The sequence below is a fragment of the Myotis nattereri genome, assembly GCF_964212035.1.
Source record: "Myotis nattereri genome assembly, chromosome: 4".
NCBI classification, from domain to species: Eukaryota; Metazoa; Chordata; class Mammalia; order Chiroptera; family Vespertilionidae; genus Myotis; species Myotis nattereri.
This window is the reverse complement of record NC_138079.1, coordinates 88,594,956-88,612,460: the sequence shown is the minus strand read 5'-3', so window position 1 is coordinate 88,612,460 and position 17,505 is coordinate 88,594,956. Positions and strand designations below refer to the sequence as shown.

Below are 17,505 nucleotides of genomic sequence, written 5' to 3'. Positions count from 1 at the left end.
TCTCCCTACTTTCTGTGTGTGTGTGTGTTTTAAGATTCCCGCCCCCCAAGATTAAAAATGGCGGCAGAGCAGGTGGATGCTACACGGACATGCTCTCAGGATCAAGCTGGAATTACAACTGAAATATGGAATGGCTTCCAGAAAACTCACAGGAAAGAACCCTGATACCCGAGGACCGAAGGTGGAGACCGCATAGAGACTGGTATTAGGGGCAGAGGCGCAAAAGGGCTAGCTGGGCACCCACAGACAGCAACTGAAGTCCTGGAGAGATACCTCAGCTGTGTGTGTGTGTGTGTGTGTGTTTGGGGGGGTGGGGGGGGTGTGCCACTGAGAACTCTGGGATCTAAAGATTCCTCCCCTCTTCCCCCCCACACACACACCATTTACTGTCAAAATAGTAGAGATCATTTTCATAGCCCCACTGCTTCACCCCCCCCCCCCCCCCACTTAACCATAACTTTCCCTCCACTGACTCCAGGTTTTAAAATCTGTTAATCACATATAGAAATAATTACATCAAGAATTGTATCACAATTAATATCCATATAATGCTTTACCTTTTACACACTCCTTTCTTATCTGCCATACTAACCTACTAAGGTTCAATTTAAACATACAATTGCCAATTATTTCATAAGGCATATATTTTATTTTATAATGGAAAAAATATATTTCCTCCCAAAATTAAACTCTCATACACAATTATCTGAAAAACAGTGTGCCTGGAAACCTGCGGTACAAAATTCGCAATCATTAAATCCTATTAATACTCTATAGTTATAAAATACGTAACTTAATTTTTTCCCTTATGTAGTTTATTATATTATGTATCTATGGATATTAGACAGTACAGACTCATAAAAGGCTGAATAGACAGCTCTGACTTCAAAAATCCAACTTCTCACAATGTCAGATATACTGGTTTCTGGCTTTTCTATCTTCCCAGCATTCTTCCTTGTCTTTTGGTCTGTGACAATGGAGAATAAAGGTATTTGTACTTTTGAGAACTTTAATCTTTCTAGATTTTACCAAAAATTGAAGATATTTTTAATATACAGTTGCATCCTTTTAGAATTATGAAAGATCCCAAGTCTGGACACTGTAAGGCACCTAGTTATCTATCTGTTAAACGAATCAAGCCTTAAGATTTCCAAGTATAGAAGTAAAATCTATTTATTTTCCATTGACCTGAGTGCTTCCTCTTGTTGAACTAATCTATTTTTGACTTCAATGTCAAATTAATCATGTCATTTGGAATATTAAAATGTACAATAACTAATTATACATTTAATTTTAAAAACAAATCATGCTGATCTCTATCTTGATTGGTACTAGATTACTTCCCAAAATAAAGTGAAGAAAAGTGAAAGCTTTGGCTAGCAGCAATGATTAAAAAAAACAAATATTTGCCTAATCACTCTTATTTGAGAGTACAGTGAGTGGAAAGGAAGACTATAGTGCTAGATACATGCTTCCTGCTGAAGGTATGCTTCTAGCAAAGGTGGGCTTGCTCTGATGCCCTATGTCACTAGTCTGTCTCTTCAGCCATCTGGAACACTTCCTGTCAATATGTGTGAAGTAGCATGTGTGGCCATGATTGACTCAACAGTCGGTTTTCAGACTGACAAAAGCCTGTATCTAGGGAAATAGAACCAAATGAAGCAAAGGAGGAATGGTACAGAAAGGCAAAGAATCTTTTAAAAAACCAAAGTGACTCAGATGAACCACAGGAATCTGCATGCATTTGAAGATGTTTAGAAAAATAAGCCCTGGCCCAGTAGCTCAGTTGGTTAGAGTGTCATCCCGATATGCCAAGGTTGTGGGTTCCATCTCCAGGCAGGGCACATACAAGAAGCAACCAATGAATTCTTAAATAAGTGGGACAACAAACTGACAAATGGATGTCTCCCTGTGTCTAAAATCAATCAATAAATAAAAAAGTAAAAAATATTTACTGAAGCCCTAGCTGGTTTGGCTCAGTGGATAGAGCGTCGGCCTCCAGACTCAAGGGTCCCAGGTTCGATTCCAGTCAGGGGCATGTACCTGGGTTGCGGGCACATCCCCAGTGGGGGGCGTGCAAGAGGCAGCTGAATCCATGTTTCTCTCTCATCGATGTTTCTAACTCGCTATCCCTCTCCCTTCCTCTCTGTAAAAAAATCAATTAAAAAAATATATTAAAAAAAAAAACTTACTGAAAAAAGAAAACCCCATTTAAATAGGGGAGGGGGGGTGATCAAGCTCCATTCTGTCAGTTAACTGGAGACTGTCACCTTTCCTGAAGTGAAGTGGGGACAGGACAACCTCAAATTTAACTTACGAAAATTTATGACCTGGCAAACATCTGAGGTTTTTTATTGGCTATTGAACAAAACAACTGAGGTGACCATGCAAATAAAGCTACAGTGTATTGTCCATACTTCTCTGTTCCCTCCTCTACATAAAAGTCAAGTATTTCCAACATCTAACCAACTGTTCCTCTGTGTAATCAAGTATATCTCACAGTATCTGTCCACCTAGGCCTAAGTTCTGAGGATTTATTACAGAGCATAGCTCGAAAGCAAGCATACACTGCCTTGCCCCCGCCCACCCCACATATCCAGGAAATAACACTTTAAACAAAAAAAAAACATGGATAATATTAATAATCCATGTACATAGTCCATAACTGTGTAAGTTATTCTGCTTCATATTGGTCAAATAAAAGTCAGGTGACCCCATCAGGTGGATGCAACTCTGCTCATCCATTTATTTAGAATTACAAGCTACAATTTATTCTTTTCCAGAAGCTCTAGGACTCTTTGAGAAGGGCATTTTATATAGTCCTCTAAAGGGATATTACATTATTTTATATATGCTGACCACAATACTGAAAAATAATGAAAAATCCATTGTCAAAGAGCTCTCAAACGTCAAATTTTATCATCCCATTCCTTAGATGCAAAAAAAAAAAAAAATCACACATTTCAATGAAAGTACAAAACAACTAAAAATGTTAATTACAGATAAAAACACTTAGTCAACTGATTTTATTTAAAGCACTCACAAACCCTCCCTGGCTATACTTTTCCAATTTTTTAAAAACTACATAACATCTCAATTCCAGATTCAGAAATGGACTTTTAAAGTCATCTAGTTAGATTCATCAGTTCTCAACAGACACCCAATTTAGTAAGGCATATTAAATGGAATAGGATGCATGCCACCCATTAGCCAAAAGATTATTTTTATTTTTCTATCAAGTCTTAAGATGTTACACGCTAACATCTTACTCAGTTATTTCTTCCCAAACACTGTTGGAATTCACATCAGGAAGCAAAAGTTGTCCCAACAACCTGGGTAACTTACATGTGTTTGGCCAGTTCCTGGGCAATCATAACGTAAGTGTGCTTCAGAGTATGAAAGCTCCATGAATCAACTAATCCTTAAATACTGCATACACTTAGGGAATTCCAGGCACCGGGCTAAATTCTAAGTGCTGGTCTCTGAATATTACAGGCACTTAATTCAATAAGAGAGGTAACAACCAATCAGTCCCACATTAACTAAATTAAGCACAACGGCCCACGAGTAATCAGAAAGACACCACATTGAAGTGGATGCTCCTATTTAACATATTCAGCATCAGCTAGGCCCCAAAGGGCCTACAGGTCAGGTGTGAATTGCTCTCCACCAAACTTCACTTCCCAGGACCAGAGCTGGTGGGCCTCACTAGCGCACTCCCAGTCTCGTCCCATGCCCCACAGCTACCCTGCCTGAAGTCAGAGCAAAGCCTTCGAGTTGGGTGGTGGTTCTTAAATTATTAACACGTGGGGTGTGGGGGGTGGTGTCACAGAAGAGCTCACAATTAAGGAGGTCTTTCCCATGGGCGCTGAGAGGGCGAGGGGCCAAGGAAGTAGGAAGTACAGAGAGGGTCCTGGACTCTCAGGGTCCTCCCACGCTCACCCCAAATTGGGGAGAAGATGGGAACTAAAATGTGTCCCCACCACCGAGGCCCCGTTCTTCGCCACCCTTGACCCCAACTCCTAGGCCGGTGCCTCCGCCGGGCGCGCTGGGTCTCGGCTCCAGCCCGGGGAGAGGAGAGGCATTTAGGCCTGGCCTGCCCGCGGCCTTCCTCCCGGAGCCGGGGCGGGAGGGGACCCAGGAAGCCGCGCCCGGTTCCCGGGGGGTGGAGGGCCTAGGCCGCGCCTCCCAGCCCGGCAGCCTCAGGCCTCGGCGCCCGAGGCGGGCCCAGGGGTCGCGGCGGCGGGCAGCACAGCGCTCACCCACCTGGGTTGCCAGTCATTCCAGCTCCGCGGGTACCTGGTGCCGCCGCCGCTGCTCAGCCGAGACCCTGGGGCTCTGCGGCTCATTACCTTCCCCGACACGACATGGCCAGGCGCCGCCGCCCGAAGAAGCGCCAGTCGCCGCCCGAACTGATCGCTGCCGAGACTCCGCTCCGGCCCGGGGATGAGGAGGAAGCCGGGGAGGAGGAGGCGGCGGAGGGCGGGGGAGGCAGACGGCCGTTCCGGGTTCCGCCTGAGCTCACAGCGCAGTAGGAGGAGGAGGGAGCGGCGCGGCGAGCGGGAGGCGGAGGAAGGGGAGGCGACGTCTCTTCCAGGCCCGCGCGCGGCCCGCGACGCCGGGACCCAAGAGGAGGAGGACGGCGAGGAGGAGGCGGTGGCGGCAGCTCCTCACGCTCACACACACACAGGCACAGCTTCCCCGCCTCCCGACTCCGCCCGCCGCTGCCGCACGGCATGCTGGGAGCGGGAGGCGGGGCGGGCGCTAGCCCAGCCAGGGCACAGGGGCGGGGCCTGGCGGGCGGGGCGGGGCCTTGCGGGCGTGGCTAGAGGGCCGCCCTCCCGCGCCCGGGGCACGCCTCCACTCCCAGCGAACCTCGCCAAGGTCCCTGGGCCCGCAGCTTGGGCTCCTGGGAGAGGGCATGTCTGCCACCCCTGCCCGCACCCCCTCCCAGCACGCCCCGGAAGGCACCTGACCCTCGAGAGCCGGACTGTCAGCGGTCAACAGGCATCCACTCGGAATCCCGCGCGCGCTCACCTTCCCCACCCTGTCCGGTGAAAAGTAAAAATAATAAAAAAGAAAGGGCGTGGTATCCACCTAGCCAACCCCCACCTGAAGTGTGCCCTGGAGTCCTGACACCTTGACCATTTCTTCACATTGGTAAGCACTAAACTAAATGGAGGGAGAAAGGCGAGCAACCACCAACCCCTGTCCTCACAACATGGACTGTGCTTTGACGTCCTCTCACCCTAGCACTTGCCCACCTACGCCACCAGAAAGGGTTTGGCTAAAGAGTGTCAAACTCTCCCTCCCTAACCCCTCCCACAGTCTCCCCTAAAGACTTTCTTTCCTAAAGCACCCAATGCACCCTGTGGTTGCAGATTCAGAGAGTTAAAGTGGATAAGAGTCACATCAATCCTTACTTCCCATGTAATCTTTGTCTTACCCTAGATAAGCAGCTGGCTTATGAGGGACTGCAGGGCAGATTTTTCTGGATGACCTGCTGCTCTCCCATACTGCCGGCAGTATTGGAATAAATTCTCATATAGGATTTAAAAAAAAAAAAAAAGATTCACATCAAACAGGTAACAGTTACCTTTGGAAGAATAGTCAAAGGGTCTTAACCTTATCTGTCCAGAGCATCTTAATCCATTGTTTTATGCTGCAAGGAAAAGTCTTTGTGTGATTTAAAATTATTACCAAAAGCACTTGAAGATTATGAAATGTTAGTATCTCCACATTTCAATTTGCTTATCCCCCCAACCCCTCACTAAACTATGATTCTGCTGATTCTAAAGGATGGAAAGTTAGATTTTCAAATGAGCCCTCTCTCCCCACACCCATCTCCCCATTCAGGGGAAAAAAAATAACTGCTCTGAACTGGAGCTGATACCTGACTCAATGCAGAAATTCCCCCTAGGTCAGACCCAAGCATCGTCATCCACATGTGTAAAAAAATAATGTAATAATACACCCAAGTTAAGAGGGATATGTTCCACAGGTACAACTCCATCCACATTTGCCCACCGCCTTTTGCTAAGGGGAGGATATGAAGAAGGGTCCTATTAGTTGTAAAAAAGGTCCTACAAGAGGTGTCCTTTCTTCTTGATTTATTATTTCCTCTTCCCTGTTCTTCTATGACGAGAAAAAGTCCCTCTTGAATCAAGTCCCAAGATTAGGGTCTCCTCATTAGTGTGGTCCTCTCTGGGAGACTGTTATTCCTGCCACAAGGTATTTGGGTTTTGTATGTTTGTGGTTAATGTTTCATTACATAAGCAATAAGGAATACATTATCCTCATGTATGGTTTAAACGTACAGCCTAGTCATGATTTATTCTTTCATTCAACATTCAGCAAAATTTATTGAGCATCTGTTAACCAAGTAGTTGGGAACGTGGACAGTGGTCAAGGCTTAATCCCTGTCCTCAAAGAACTCTGGAAGTAAGGGCCAGAAAGATACATTTATTATAAGAAATGACTGAAATATTTAGGTTTGCCCTCTCTCCACCACCCTGCAAGCCTGTCTTGCATTCTGACTACAATGTCCCCCTCTCCCAAAGCCGTTTCTTAATTTTAAATTCCAAATGTCCTTGGACCTGTTTCCCTCAGATCCTTTACTTTGTATGCACCAGGTGAGTTGATGCTTCCCTCCTCTTTGCTCAGACCCATGAGCAAATGGTTGATGTGGCCGACAAAGCTTGTTTACTTCCTTAAATAGTTGATTGCAATAATGATACAGCGAACAAATTATGTCAATTACTCATGTTCTAAAATGATTTGCAGCTGAATAGCTAGAACCTTAGACCCCTGAGAAAAATTCCAGGAGTCTTCTAACCTTTCCAAATTATAAAACAACAGCAGAGTAATTTGAGAAATTTGAACTGGATTCAAATTCCAAGTCCTTCACTTAAAAACTGAGGGAGTGTCAGCAACCTCCTGACTCTCACAGTGCCCCAGTTTTTCATCTGTAAAATAGAGATAATAACAGTAGTGCCAATCCCTTAAGAATTAATAAAGCCCTAGCTGGCTTGGCTCAGGGGATAGAGCGTCGGCCTGCGGGCTGAAGGGTCCCAGGTTCGATTCCGGCCAAGGGCATATGCCTGGGTTGCAGGCTCAATCCCCAGTGGGGGTGTGCAGGAGGCAGCCGATCAATGATTCTCTCTCATCATTGATGTTTCTATCTCTCTCTCCTTCTCCTTCCTCTCTGAAACCAATAAAGAAATATAAAAAATAAATTAAAAAAAAGAATTAATAGAGACTGTAAAGTTCTTTGCACAGTGCCTGCCACACAATAAGCAATCAATAAATGATAGCTAAATATCAGATCTACAACTTCGGTGAAACACATGGTTATTTGGATATTTGACCAATGAAGGAGAAAAAAAAAGTCACTGGCAGGTTGCTCAAACAATTGCTTCTTATTTATCATTGCTTTTTGTACTTCTCCCACAGAAATCATTAGAAACACTCAGTGTAGGCAAAGGGGCGGTGTAAGGACACCAAAGATAGGTGTCATTTGGCACAACTTCCTGGAAAGCAATTTAACAGTGTGCATCCAAAGACTTAAAATTGTTAATACCCTTTCCCCCAGTAATTCCACTTCTGGGAATCTACCCTAAGAAAATTTGCCACACTGCAGCCAAAGTGATTTTCTTAAAATAAAAATCAGATGTTACCATCCTACTTTAAACCCATCAATGGCTTTCCATTCTTCTTAGAGTAAAATTCAGACTTGTCGCCACTAAGAGCCTATAAAAGCTGGTTCCTTTTACACTGCAAATATTCCACAGCAGCTCATATCCAGATCAGGATCCTAAAGGTGGGTCTCAATTTTATCTTCACTATGCCTAGGCTGCTCCCCAGACCACTGGGTGGGCCCAGGCATCAGTATTTTTTAAGACTTCCACAAGGGATTCTACTCAAGGTTTAGAAACACCACTTTCAAGTCCCTAAGCACTGAAAATGATCTCCGTGCCTCCTCCAACCTCAAATCCCAGCAAGTGTGGGTTACAAAGACAATTCCAAACCATTGAGTAAAAAATAATAGTTGAAAGCCCAGTTTTTCCCATGGCAACTACTTGTATACTTTGAAATGTATATATCAAATATGGTCAAGTCTCAAAACTTAAAAAAAAAAAATTTTTTTCATTTCTTTTGGTGGTTCTGCTTCACTGGTTCCATTAGCACTTCTCTACTCCACTCCATAGGGACCACTTTTCTGTTCCTGAAACACACCAAGCCAGAGCCTCTGGGCTTTCGCACTTGCTGTTCCCTCTGCCTACAATGCCTTTCCTACGTTTTTTCCATCAGAGTTGTGTTGACTGCCAACAAAAAGTCAGCCAAGATATTCCTTCAGCAAAAAAGGATTTTTTTCAGGGGGTAAGGCATGTAGTAGATTACAATCCAGCATGCTTAGCTCTAGCAAGCCATAGTCAAGTCCTGGGAAACCAAAGGAGAGGAAGTTCTTTAGTAGAGGGGAAGAGGAAGTTGCCGGAGGCGGTGCTGTTATAACCAAAGAGTTCTTCCTGTAGTGCTTTTGAAACGGGTGTGTGAGCTCCTCCTCCTAGACCTCCCAATTCCTGTCCAGGTTGAAGTCTCTGTCATTAATTTTGACTGGGTGAAAGTGAGTGAAGTTCTTATGGTGCCAAATTCAAGGAGGCACTCACTCTCAGGATTGTGTGTGTGCCAACCCTTTCTCACCCTGCTCCTGGCAGCTTTCCAGGGCCCATCTTAATTCTTCTAAGAGGTTTTCCCTGACCTCCCAGCCCAAGAAAGCTGGCCAGTACACTTTCCAGGGCCCATCTTAATTCTTCTAAGAGGTTTTCCCTGACCTCCCAGCCCAAGAAAGCTGGCCAGTACCCTTTCCAGGGACTCTGCTACACACCCTACTTCTTTCATTGGTAACACTCACCACCAGCTGCAAGTACAAGGTTCCTCCCACCCCATTCATCTGTCACACCCTTAGGAAATGGGCTCTGTCTGAGAAAGCAAAGTCCACACCTGTCCCAGCTCCATTCGTTCGATCCCCAGTATATAGCACAGCAACCTGACCCAGAGCAGGCACTCAAAAATCATTGTTAATGGGAGGAATGAAATGGAAATGAATGAAAACATAGACTAAGATTAATACAAGTTTTACTTATTAATAGAAAGAAAAGTCCAACAATAGGAAACTAATTAGGAGATAGTACATTCATAGTTAGAATTTTATGCAACCATTAAAAATTATACGTATGAAGAAGTTTTAATGAAATCAGGAAAATATTATGTAAACTTATTAAAAAGAAAAGCATGAGATTTAGAAATGAACGTGTGCTAGAACCTCAACTGAGTTAAAAATGGGAGGGGGAAGTTTCATAGAAAAAAAAGGTTAAAAGAAAATATATTCAATTTACCTAATATTGGTGTCCTGTGAAAAGTGGGATCATGGTTGACTTTTTTCCTGATTATTGCTAATTTTCTAATACAGAAGTAGTAGTTATAAAACAAAAAAAAGTTTAACTAAAATTAGGCATTCAGTATATATGTGTTGAATGAGTGGATAAAGAATGAGTACTCACAGGGTGTGGCACTGACCCACATAAACCAGTTAAATAAACTTTGGCCAAGGCATTGAGTCTTAACTCTAATAATAGTGACTAACTCTAGCTAATATTTATTGAGCATTTACTAATGCCAAGCACTGAGCCAAATGATTTGTGTGGGCTACTTCATGGAATTCTCCAAAACCACACTATGAGCTGGGTACCTCTGATGCCAGGAGGTACTGAGCAGCCTGCCCAAGGTCACCTGCTGGTAGTAGGCAGTAACTGTCACAGGCAGGGACAGAAGGGACATTTGGTCCGGACCTCACATTTGTCAAAGGCCTCAGATCTAGACCTTTGACATTATTGCCTAATGAGGTTATGCAGAGTCCCAGGGGCATGGTGACAGGAAAGAAGTCTGGATTTTAAAAATTGTGTCCCCTTATTGGCCCACGCACCTGTAGAGGCTCTGCATGAACGCTTCATAATAAAGATATTATTACCTGGTGAATAGATCATTATATTGCATTGTAGTTCCCCACCTTGTGTTAAAAGTGCTCAGTTGTGCCCTAGCCGGTTTGGCTCGGTGGATGGAGCATTGGCCTGTGGACTAAAGGGTCCCAGGTTCCATTCCAGTCAAGGGCATGTACCTTGGTTGCGAGCACATCCCCAGTGGGGGAGATGTGCAGGAGGCAGCTGATCGATGTTTCTCTCTCATCGATGTTTCTAACTCTCTATTCCTCTCCCTTCCTCTCTGTAAAAAATCAATAAAATATATATTTTTTAAAAAGTGCTCAATTATAAAAAGGAAAATTCTTAAAATATACCATAAATTTTGTGCCCTGTCTGCTATTTCTTACAATTTTAACATACTCAGAGCCTCAAACACTGAGAGTTGACCTGAGCCTTTCTTAACTTTTGAAAGACCCTGGCACCCAGAGTCCTTAACCACCAGGATTTTCCCAGATAGATCTTCCAAATTTCCTAGATAAATATTCAAATTTACATCCTTATAAACAAAAGACAAGGCTCTCTCTTTTGTTCCCTTTAATCCCCAGGCCTGGCACTGAATTAACCCCAGTTAGGCACCAAGCATGGAGGAACTTCACCCTCCAACAGGAGATTTGAGTACCAGAGTGACTTTAAAACACAATCTTAAAAGCAAATCTACATCAGAGAGACATTACAGAAGATTTAAAAAGAAGAAAAACAGCAGTCCTCTTATTTCTGCTCCTAGATAGGAAATCGTTGTCACAGTCAGGCTCCCTTGGTAAGGGCTATTTTTATAGCCAGTTTTCAAGCTGGTGCTGGAAGAATTTGGCTGGGAAACCTCATGACACATTTGAAACCTCCACTCAGGCTTCCTCAGCTTGAGGCAAGGGCCAAGCTTCTATGAATCAGGACGCAAGACGTGCTGCCCAGTGGCTCATGCATTCTCCAAACAATAAAATAGGAGGGTGGTGACGTCCAGTCAAAGTTATTTCAGACTTATAATGTGGAGCAAAAGAGGGGTGAGATTCCCCCAGGCTTGGCCTCGGTGATGCCCAAGTATTTGCGTGGCAGTTCTAAAGAAGCCACCTCCTTTGCTTCCCAAGATTAAAGCTATATCAGGGACATGTGTAAATAAAATGCAGATTATGTAAATGACAGCTCCAACAGCAAGTCATTGCCATGTACTGATTGTAGTTACCTTTTAACACATGCATATCTCTTTACTTAGTAAATGTCTTTATGAATAATTGAATTTTATGGAGGTTAGACTTTTTACTTTTTTTAAAAAAAATAAATGTTTTATTTTAATTTACTGATTTGAGAGGAAGAGAGAGAGAAGGGGTGGGACACAGGGAGGGAGAGAAACAGATTTGTTGTTCCACTTATTTATGCATTCATTGGTTGATTCTTGTACATGCCATGACCAGGGATCGAACCCAAAACCTTGGTGTATCAGGAAGATGCTCTAACCAACTGAGCTACCCAGCTAGGGCCAGACTTTTTACTTTGAATGCTAACTGACAAGCACTGTTTGGCCAGAGAGAGTGCATCTTCCTTTCCGTCTGGCTTTTATATAGCAGTGTAGCTTTGGTTTTTAGCTCATTTCTTAAAAATATTATTTTTCATTCAACATTATTTTGTATTAGAGGCCTGATGCATGAAATTCATGCAAGGGCGTTGGCCCCAGCCCCTGCCTGCCACCATGGCTGGGGGGCCTCTGCTGCCTCTGCCTTGGCCCCTGCCCACTGCAGCTTTGCCCAGAAGGAAGGACATCCGGTCTAATTAGCATATTACACTTTTATTATTATAGATTAGTTTCAGAGTACAGTGGTGGTTAGACAATCATACACTTTACAAAGTGTTTTGATATTTCCAGTACCCACCTGGCACCATACATAGTTATTACAACACTAGAGGCCCAGTGCACAAAAATTCGTGCACTCGGCGGGGGGGGGGGGGGGGAGTGGGGCGGTGCGTTCCCTCAGCCCAGCATGTGCCCTCTCACAGTCTGGGAGCCCTCAGGGGATGTCCAACTGATGGCTTAGGCCCGCTTCCCATGGGGGAGGTGACCAGGCCGGCCGATCAGGGGATGGCGCCAGCTGGTGAGTGGCCAGTCCCCCCCGCCACCTCCCTCTGCCATCACCCCTCTGTTGGCGCTGGTTGCTGCTGCCCCCCCCCCCATTGTGGTCCCCTCCCTCTGCCTGCTGGCATGCACCTTGGCTGGCCTGGCACCACCTGCTCCCCAGCCCCGCCCCCCTACCAATCATTCCAGGTTCGGTTGATTTGCATATTAAGCTTTTATTATTCAGGATTGCTGACTATATTCCCTATGCTGTCCTTTTAAGTTATGGCTTCTAGTGTCTTTCCCTGGGTTCTTACCCAACTCTAGCTCCTTAAACATCTTGCTGAAAGTCAGGGCCCTCCAGGATTGGGCTGAAGAGAAAGGATATTAATGTGTGGTGGGGGTGGAAAGAGGAAGTATGCATAGTGAAGTTAAAGCCAGGTAAAGGAGGGGGGTGCCTTCAGTATTTGCTGTCACTACTTGGAAGTCACCCAAATCTGATGATGATGATGATGATACAATTCATATTAACAATAGCTAATATTTCCGGGGCTCTTGTTACCAGCCAGGCATGGTGCTAAGGGGCTTTACATAACTAGCTCATTGCTAATTAAATCCTCAAACTGACCATATAAAATTGGTTGCTCCTCTTATTCCCATTTTACAGTTTATGAAGTAGAGGCTTATAGAGGACACAACTCGCCCAAGGTGACATAACCAGTAAATAATAGAGCTGAAGTTTAAACTCACATGCAGTTGTCTCGCCTGTCTCCACGCTGCCCCTATAATTTACTTTAGCCAACAATCAATCTATCCAATGGTATGAGTAGCCCATGTTCTTAAAAGCAATCAGTTGTCACGAGTTTAATTCATTACAGTTAAAGAGTTGAAGAGCCCACCGAGTAAGGGAAAGGTAAATATTTCCCTCCAGAGCTTCTTGCTAAAATAGAAATGTCCGGCCTCTTTGGTGATCTGCTATATGTCATAACTAAAATGATCCCTTTGCCCCATGCCAAGGAGGCAAATAAAGGCTTATTCTGGAAGGCCTTTTATGCTAAAATTATTTGAAGGTCACAACGCTTGGCATGGTGTTTGAACCACCCTCCAGGCATGCCGCCTCTCAGGGGACCCTCCCCGCTGGGCCCTGGAAGAAGATTCTCGGAAAAACACTTGAGGTGACTTGTGGATGCAGGGGAAGCAGATGGCCGAGTATGACATCACCTCAGGTCAGGGAAACAGAAATATGAAAATAATAGGATTGTAGAAAAATAATAGCCTAATCTCCAAATTATCAGCAAGTGTTTGGGAAGTGTTTATTCACAGCAAATACCAGGATGGAAGAGAGCTAATAAATGACAAAGCTTGGCCTTGTGCTGCCCAATTTAAAAGCAGATAACACCTTTTCCACCATTTTGTTAAAATAATAATGACTACTTACTGAAAATTTTAATTACATTTCATGTATATTTTAATTTCTAACCACCACCATTCCTCAAACTCTGGGAGGAAAATATTATCAAATCCTCATTTTCACATAGGAAGAAATGGCACTCAGGAAATTTAGCGAGTTATTTGCCACCCACCTGGTAAGAGGCAGAAACTGGTTTTGAACCTTGGGTTTCTGATATCAAAGATACCCGCTACCTGAAAACCACCTGAGGGGCATCTGAGGAGGAACATTTTTCTGACCATCCTTTAATGTACCAAACTTACGAACATCAAGGGACACTATCCACAAGTGAAAAGGCAACCCACGGAAGAGAGAAAATATTTGCAAATCATATCCCAGAAAAGGGGTTAATATCCAGAATATACAAGAACTCTTACAATTCAACAACAAAACAAACATCTCAATTGAAAAATGGGCAAAAGCCCAGCCAGTGTGGCTCAGTGGTTGAGCATTAACCCATGAACCAAGAGGTCCCCAGTTCAATTCCCAATCAGGGAACATGCCCGGGTTACGGGCTCCATCCTCAGTGGGGAGGGTACAGGAGGCAGCCGATCAATGTTTCTTTCTCATTGATGTTTCTATCTCTCTATCCCTCTCCCTCCCTCTCTCTTTAAAATCAATAAAAACATGTTTTTTTTTAAAAATGGGCAAAGGGCCCTGACCGGTTTGGCTCAGTGGATAGAGCATTGGCCTGCGGACTGAAGGGTCCCAGGTTCTATTCCGGTCAAGGGCATGTACCTTGGTTGCAGGCATATCCCCAGTAGGGAGTGTGCAGGAGGCAGATGAATTCATGTTTCTTTCTCACTGATGTTTCTAACTCTCTATCCTTCTCCCTTCCTCTCTGTAAAAAAAATCAATAAAATATATATTTTTTAAAATGGGCAAAGGATTTGAATAGACATTTCTTCAAAGAAGATACACAAATGTCCAATAAGCACATGAAAAGATGCTTAGCATTACCAATCATTAGGGAAATTCAAATAAAAGTCACAATAAGATACCACTTTATATGCATTAGAACAGCCATTATAAATAAACAGGCAAATAAACAGAAAATAAGAGTTGGTGAGCTTGTGGAGCAATTAGAACCCTTGTGCATTCTGGTGGGCATGTAAAATGGTGTAGACACTATGGAAGTTCCTCAAAAAGTTAAAAAATAGAATTACCATATGATTTAGAATTCCATTTCTGGGGATAAAAGAATTGAAAGCAAGGACTCCAGCAAATATTTATACCCATGTTCATAACAGCATTTTCAAAGCCCAAAGATGGAAGCAACCCAAGTATCCAAAAATGGATGGATGGGTAAACAAAACGTGACATACCCATATAATGGAATGTCATACAGCCTTAAAAAGGAAGGAAATTCTGAGATATGTTATAATATAGATGAATATTCAGGATATTATGCTAAGTGAAATAAGTCATATAATAAAGAACAAATACTGTATGATTCCACTTATAGGAGGAACCTAGAGTAGTCAAATTCATAGAGACAAAGTAAAATAGTGGTTGCCAGGGCCTAGGCCAGGGATGGACAAACTTTTTGACTCGAGGGCCACAATGGGTTCTTAAACTGGACCGGAGGGCCGGAACAAAAGCATGGATGGAGTGTTTGTGTGAACTAATATAAATTCAGTGTAAACATCATTACATAAAAGGGTACGGTCTTTTTTTTTTTTTTAGTTTTATTCATTTCAAACGGGCAGGATCCGGCCCGCGGGCCGTAGTTTGCCCACGGCTGGCCTAGGCAGTGGTTCTCAACCTTCCCATTGCTGCGACCCTTTAATACAGTTCCTTATGTTGTGGTGACCCCAATTTCATTGTTACAAATTGAACATAATTAAACATAATTAAAGCATAGTGATTAATCACAAAAATAATATGTAATTATATATGTGTTTTCTGATGGTCTTAGACGACCCCTGTGAAAGGGTCGCGACCCACAGGTTGAGAACCACTGGAGGGGCGTTATTGTTTAACTGGTACAGAGTTTCAGTTTGGGAGGAGGACAAGGTTCTGGAGATGGATGGTGGTGTTAGTAGCACAACACGTGAAAGTACTTAGTGCCAGTGAATTATATACATAAATGGTAAATTTTGTATTATGTACTAGAGGCCCAGAGCATGAATTCATGCACAGGTGGGGTCCCGCCAGCCCGGCCCCAATTAGGGCAGATTGAGGCCAGGCCGGTCAGGAGGAGGAGATGGCGGGAGGTTGGCTAGCTGGCCGGCCCTGATCAGGGCCCAAATTAGGGCCAGGCTGGATAGGGGGAGGGGCTGCAGGTGATTGGCCAGCAGGCCCCACCCCCGAATGGAGTGGGGGAGCTGATCTGGGGTCAGCGGCCAGGGGAGGGGCTGTGGGAGGTTGGCCGGCCAGCCCCACCCCTGATTGGTGTGTGGGGGACCGATGAGGAGTGGAGCTAGCTGGGAGGAGGGGCCATGGACCGATCAAGGTGGTGGGGGCTGACTGGGGGTGGGGCCGGCTGTGGGGAGGATCTGTGGGTGGTGGGCTGGCCATCCCTGCCCTCAAATGGGGTGGGGGGGGTGTCGATTGGGGGCCAGCGGCCTGGGGAAGGGGCCATGGGTTGTTGACCAGCAGGCCCTGCCCCTGATCAGAGTTGGGGGGGCTGATCAAGGGTGGAGCTGCTTGCAGGGAGGGGCCACAGGTGGTTGGCTGGCCCTGCCACTGATGGGGGGGGGGGGCTGATCTGGGGTGGGGCCGGGCAGGGGGAGAAGCTGCAGGAGGTTGGCTGGCCTGTTCCGCCCCCTATTGGGGTAGAGGGGGCGATCAGGGGTGGGGCTGGCCGGGGGAAGGGCCACAGGGGAGTTGGCTAGCTGGCTGCACCCCCTCCCCTCCCCATTGTACAGGTTTACAGGCCGCAGTGGGCGTCATAGTGACTGGTCCTTATGGTGTTTGGGTCGCTGCCTTTTTATATATTTAGATATTTTGCCACAATGGGAAAAATGGTAAAGGGAGAGAGAGTACAAGTCATAGGAACTATTACTATTCTCTACTTAATAACTGCCTTCCTAATGATAACAGGAAACAATAACAATACTGTATATATTTTTTTAAAGTATTCTGTCATTTATTTGCTCTTTGGCCCCACCCCCACTCCGGGTCAACCCAATCACTCTGATCCACAACCAGAGACTAAGTCCGGGCGGGACATCTGGTCGACCCCTGCTCTCTCTCTGTGGATAATGAGGGCCCCACTCAGAGACCAAGTCCAGGCCGGGCCATCTGGTCGACCCCCTCCACCAAGCAACCATCTCCCACGGCCGCCCCTTTTGGGGAGTGCTGGTCGACCAGGATTTTCGGGGGGGAAAAAAGTGGGTAGGGCTGGAACAGGTTTGGCTCAGTAGATGGGGCGTCGGCCTGCGGACTGAAGGGTCCCGGGTTCGATTCCAATCAAGGGCTTGTACCTGGGTTGCTGGCACATCCCCAGTGGGAGATGTGCACGAGGCAGCTGATTGATGTTTCTCTCTCATCGATGTTTCTAACTCTCTATCTCTCTCCCTTCCTCTCTGTGAAAAATCGATAAAATATATTTAAAAATAAAATGGGTAGGGAGTGGGCCCTCGGCCCCCCTGGGAAAGGGGCCGCGTCCACCACCATCCATCCCCCGCCGCCCCCCGCTTTCCTGTCCCAGCCCGAGACCCGGAGGCACGCGGCTCCCCCATCCTGGCCCCCTTTCTGTCCCAATAACAATATTTTTAAATTATTTTTAAATAATAAATTAATATTTTTTCTTACATGTTATTTATAGAAATAATTTTTAGATGAAAAATTATTGCTAGTACAAGTTTGTTCACAGAATAGGGTTTGGAAAAACTGCTGAAAACCTCATTAACTGTATTTAAACTTTATGAACAAGAGTTGCAGTTTAGACTGACATTATCCCATACGGTAGCTACTAGCCACTGTGGCTACTGAGCACCTAAAGTGTGGCTGGTTCCCATCAAGATATGCTG

General features: G+C 45.0%; 1 protein-coding gene across 2 annotated transcripts in view; it reads right to left on the bottom strand.

The window, feature by feature from the left end:
• Nucleotides 1-4,716, bottom strand: part of SMG1 (SMG1 nonsense mediated mRNA decay associated PI3K related kinase) — a 109,289-nt gene extending 104,573 nt beyond the window's left edge. For both annotated transcript variants that reach the window (XM_081089851.1, XM_081089852.1), the window contains exon 1: nucleotides 4,267-4,716. In XM_081089851.1, coding sequence (XP_080945977.1) covers nucleotides 4,267-4,349 — 83 coding nt within the window. In that variant the 5' untranslated portion in view covers nucleotides 4,350-4,716. The remainder of the gene's footprint in view (nucleotides 1-4,266) is intronic.
• Between the last annotated feature and the right edge of the window lie 12,789 nt (nucleotides 4,717-17,505).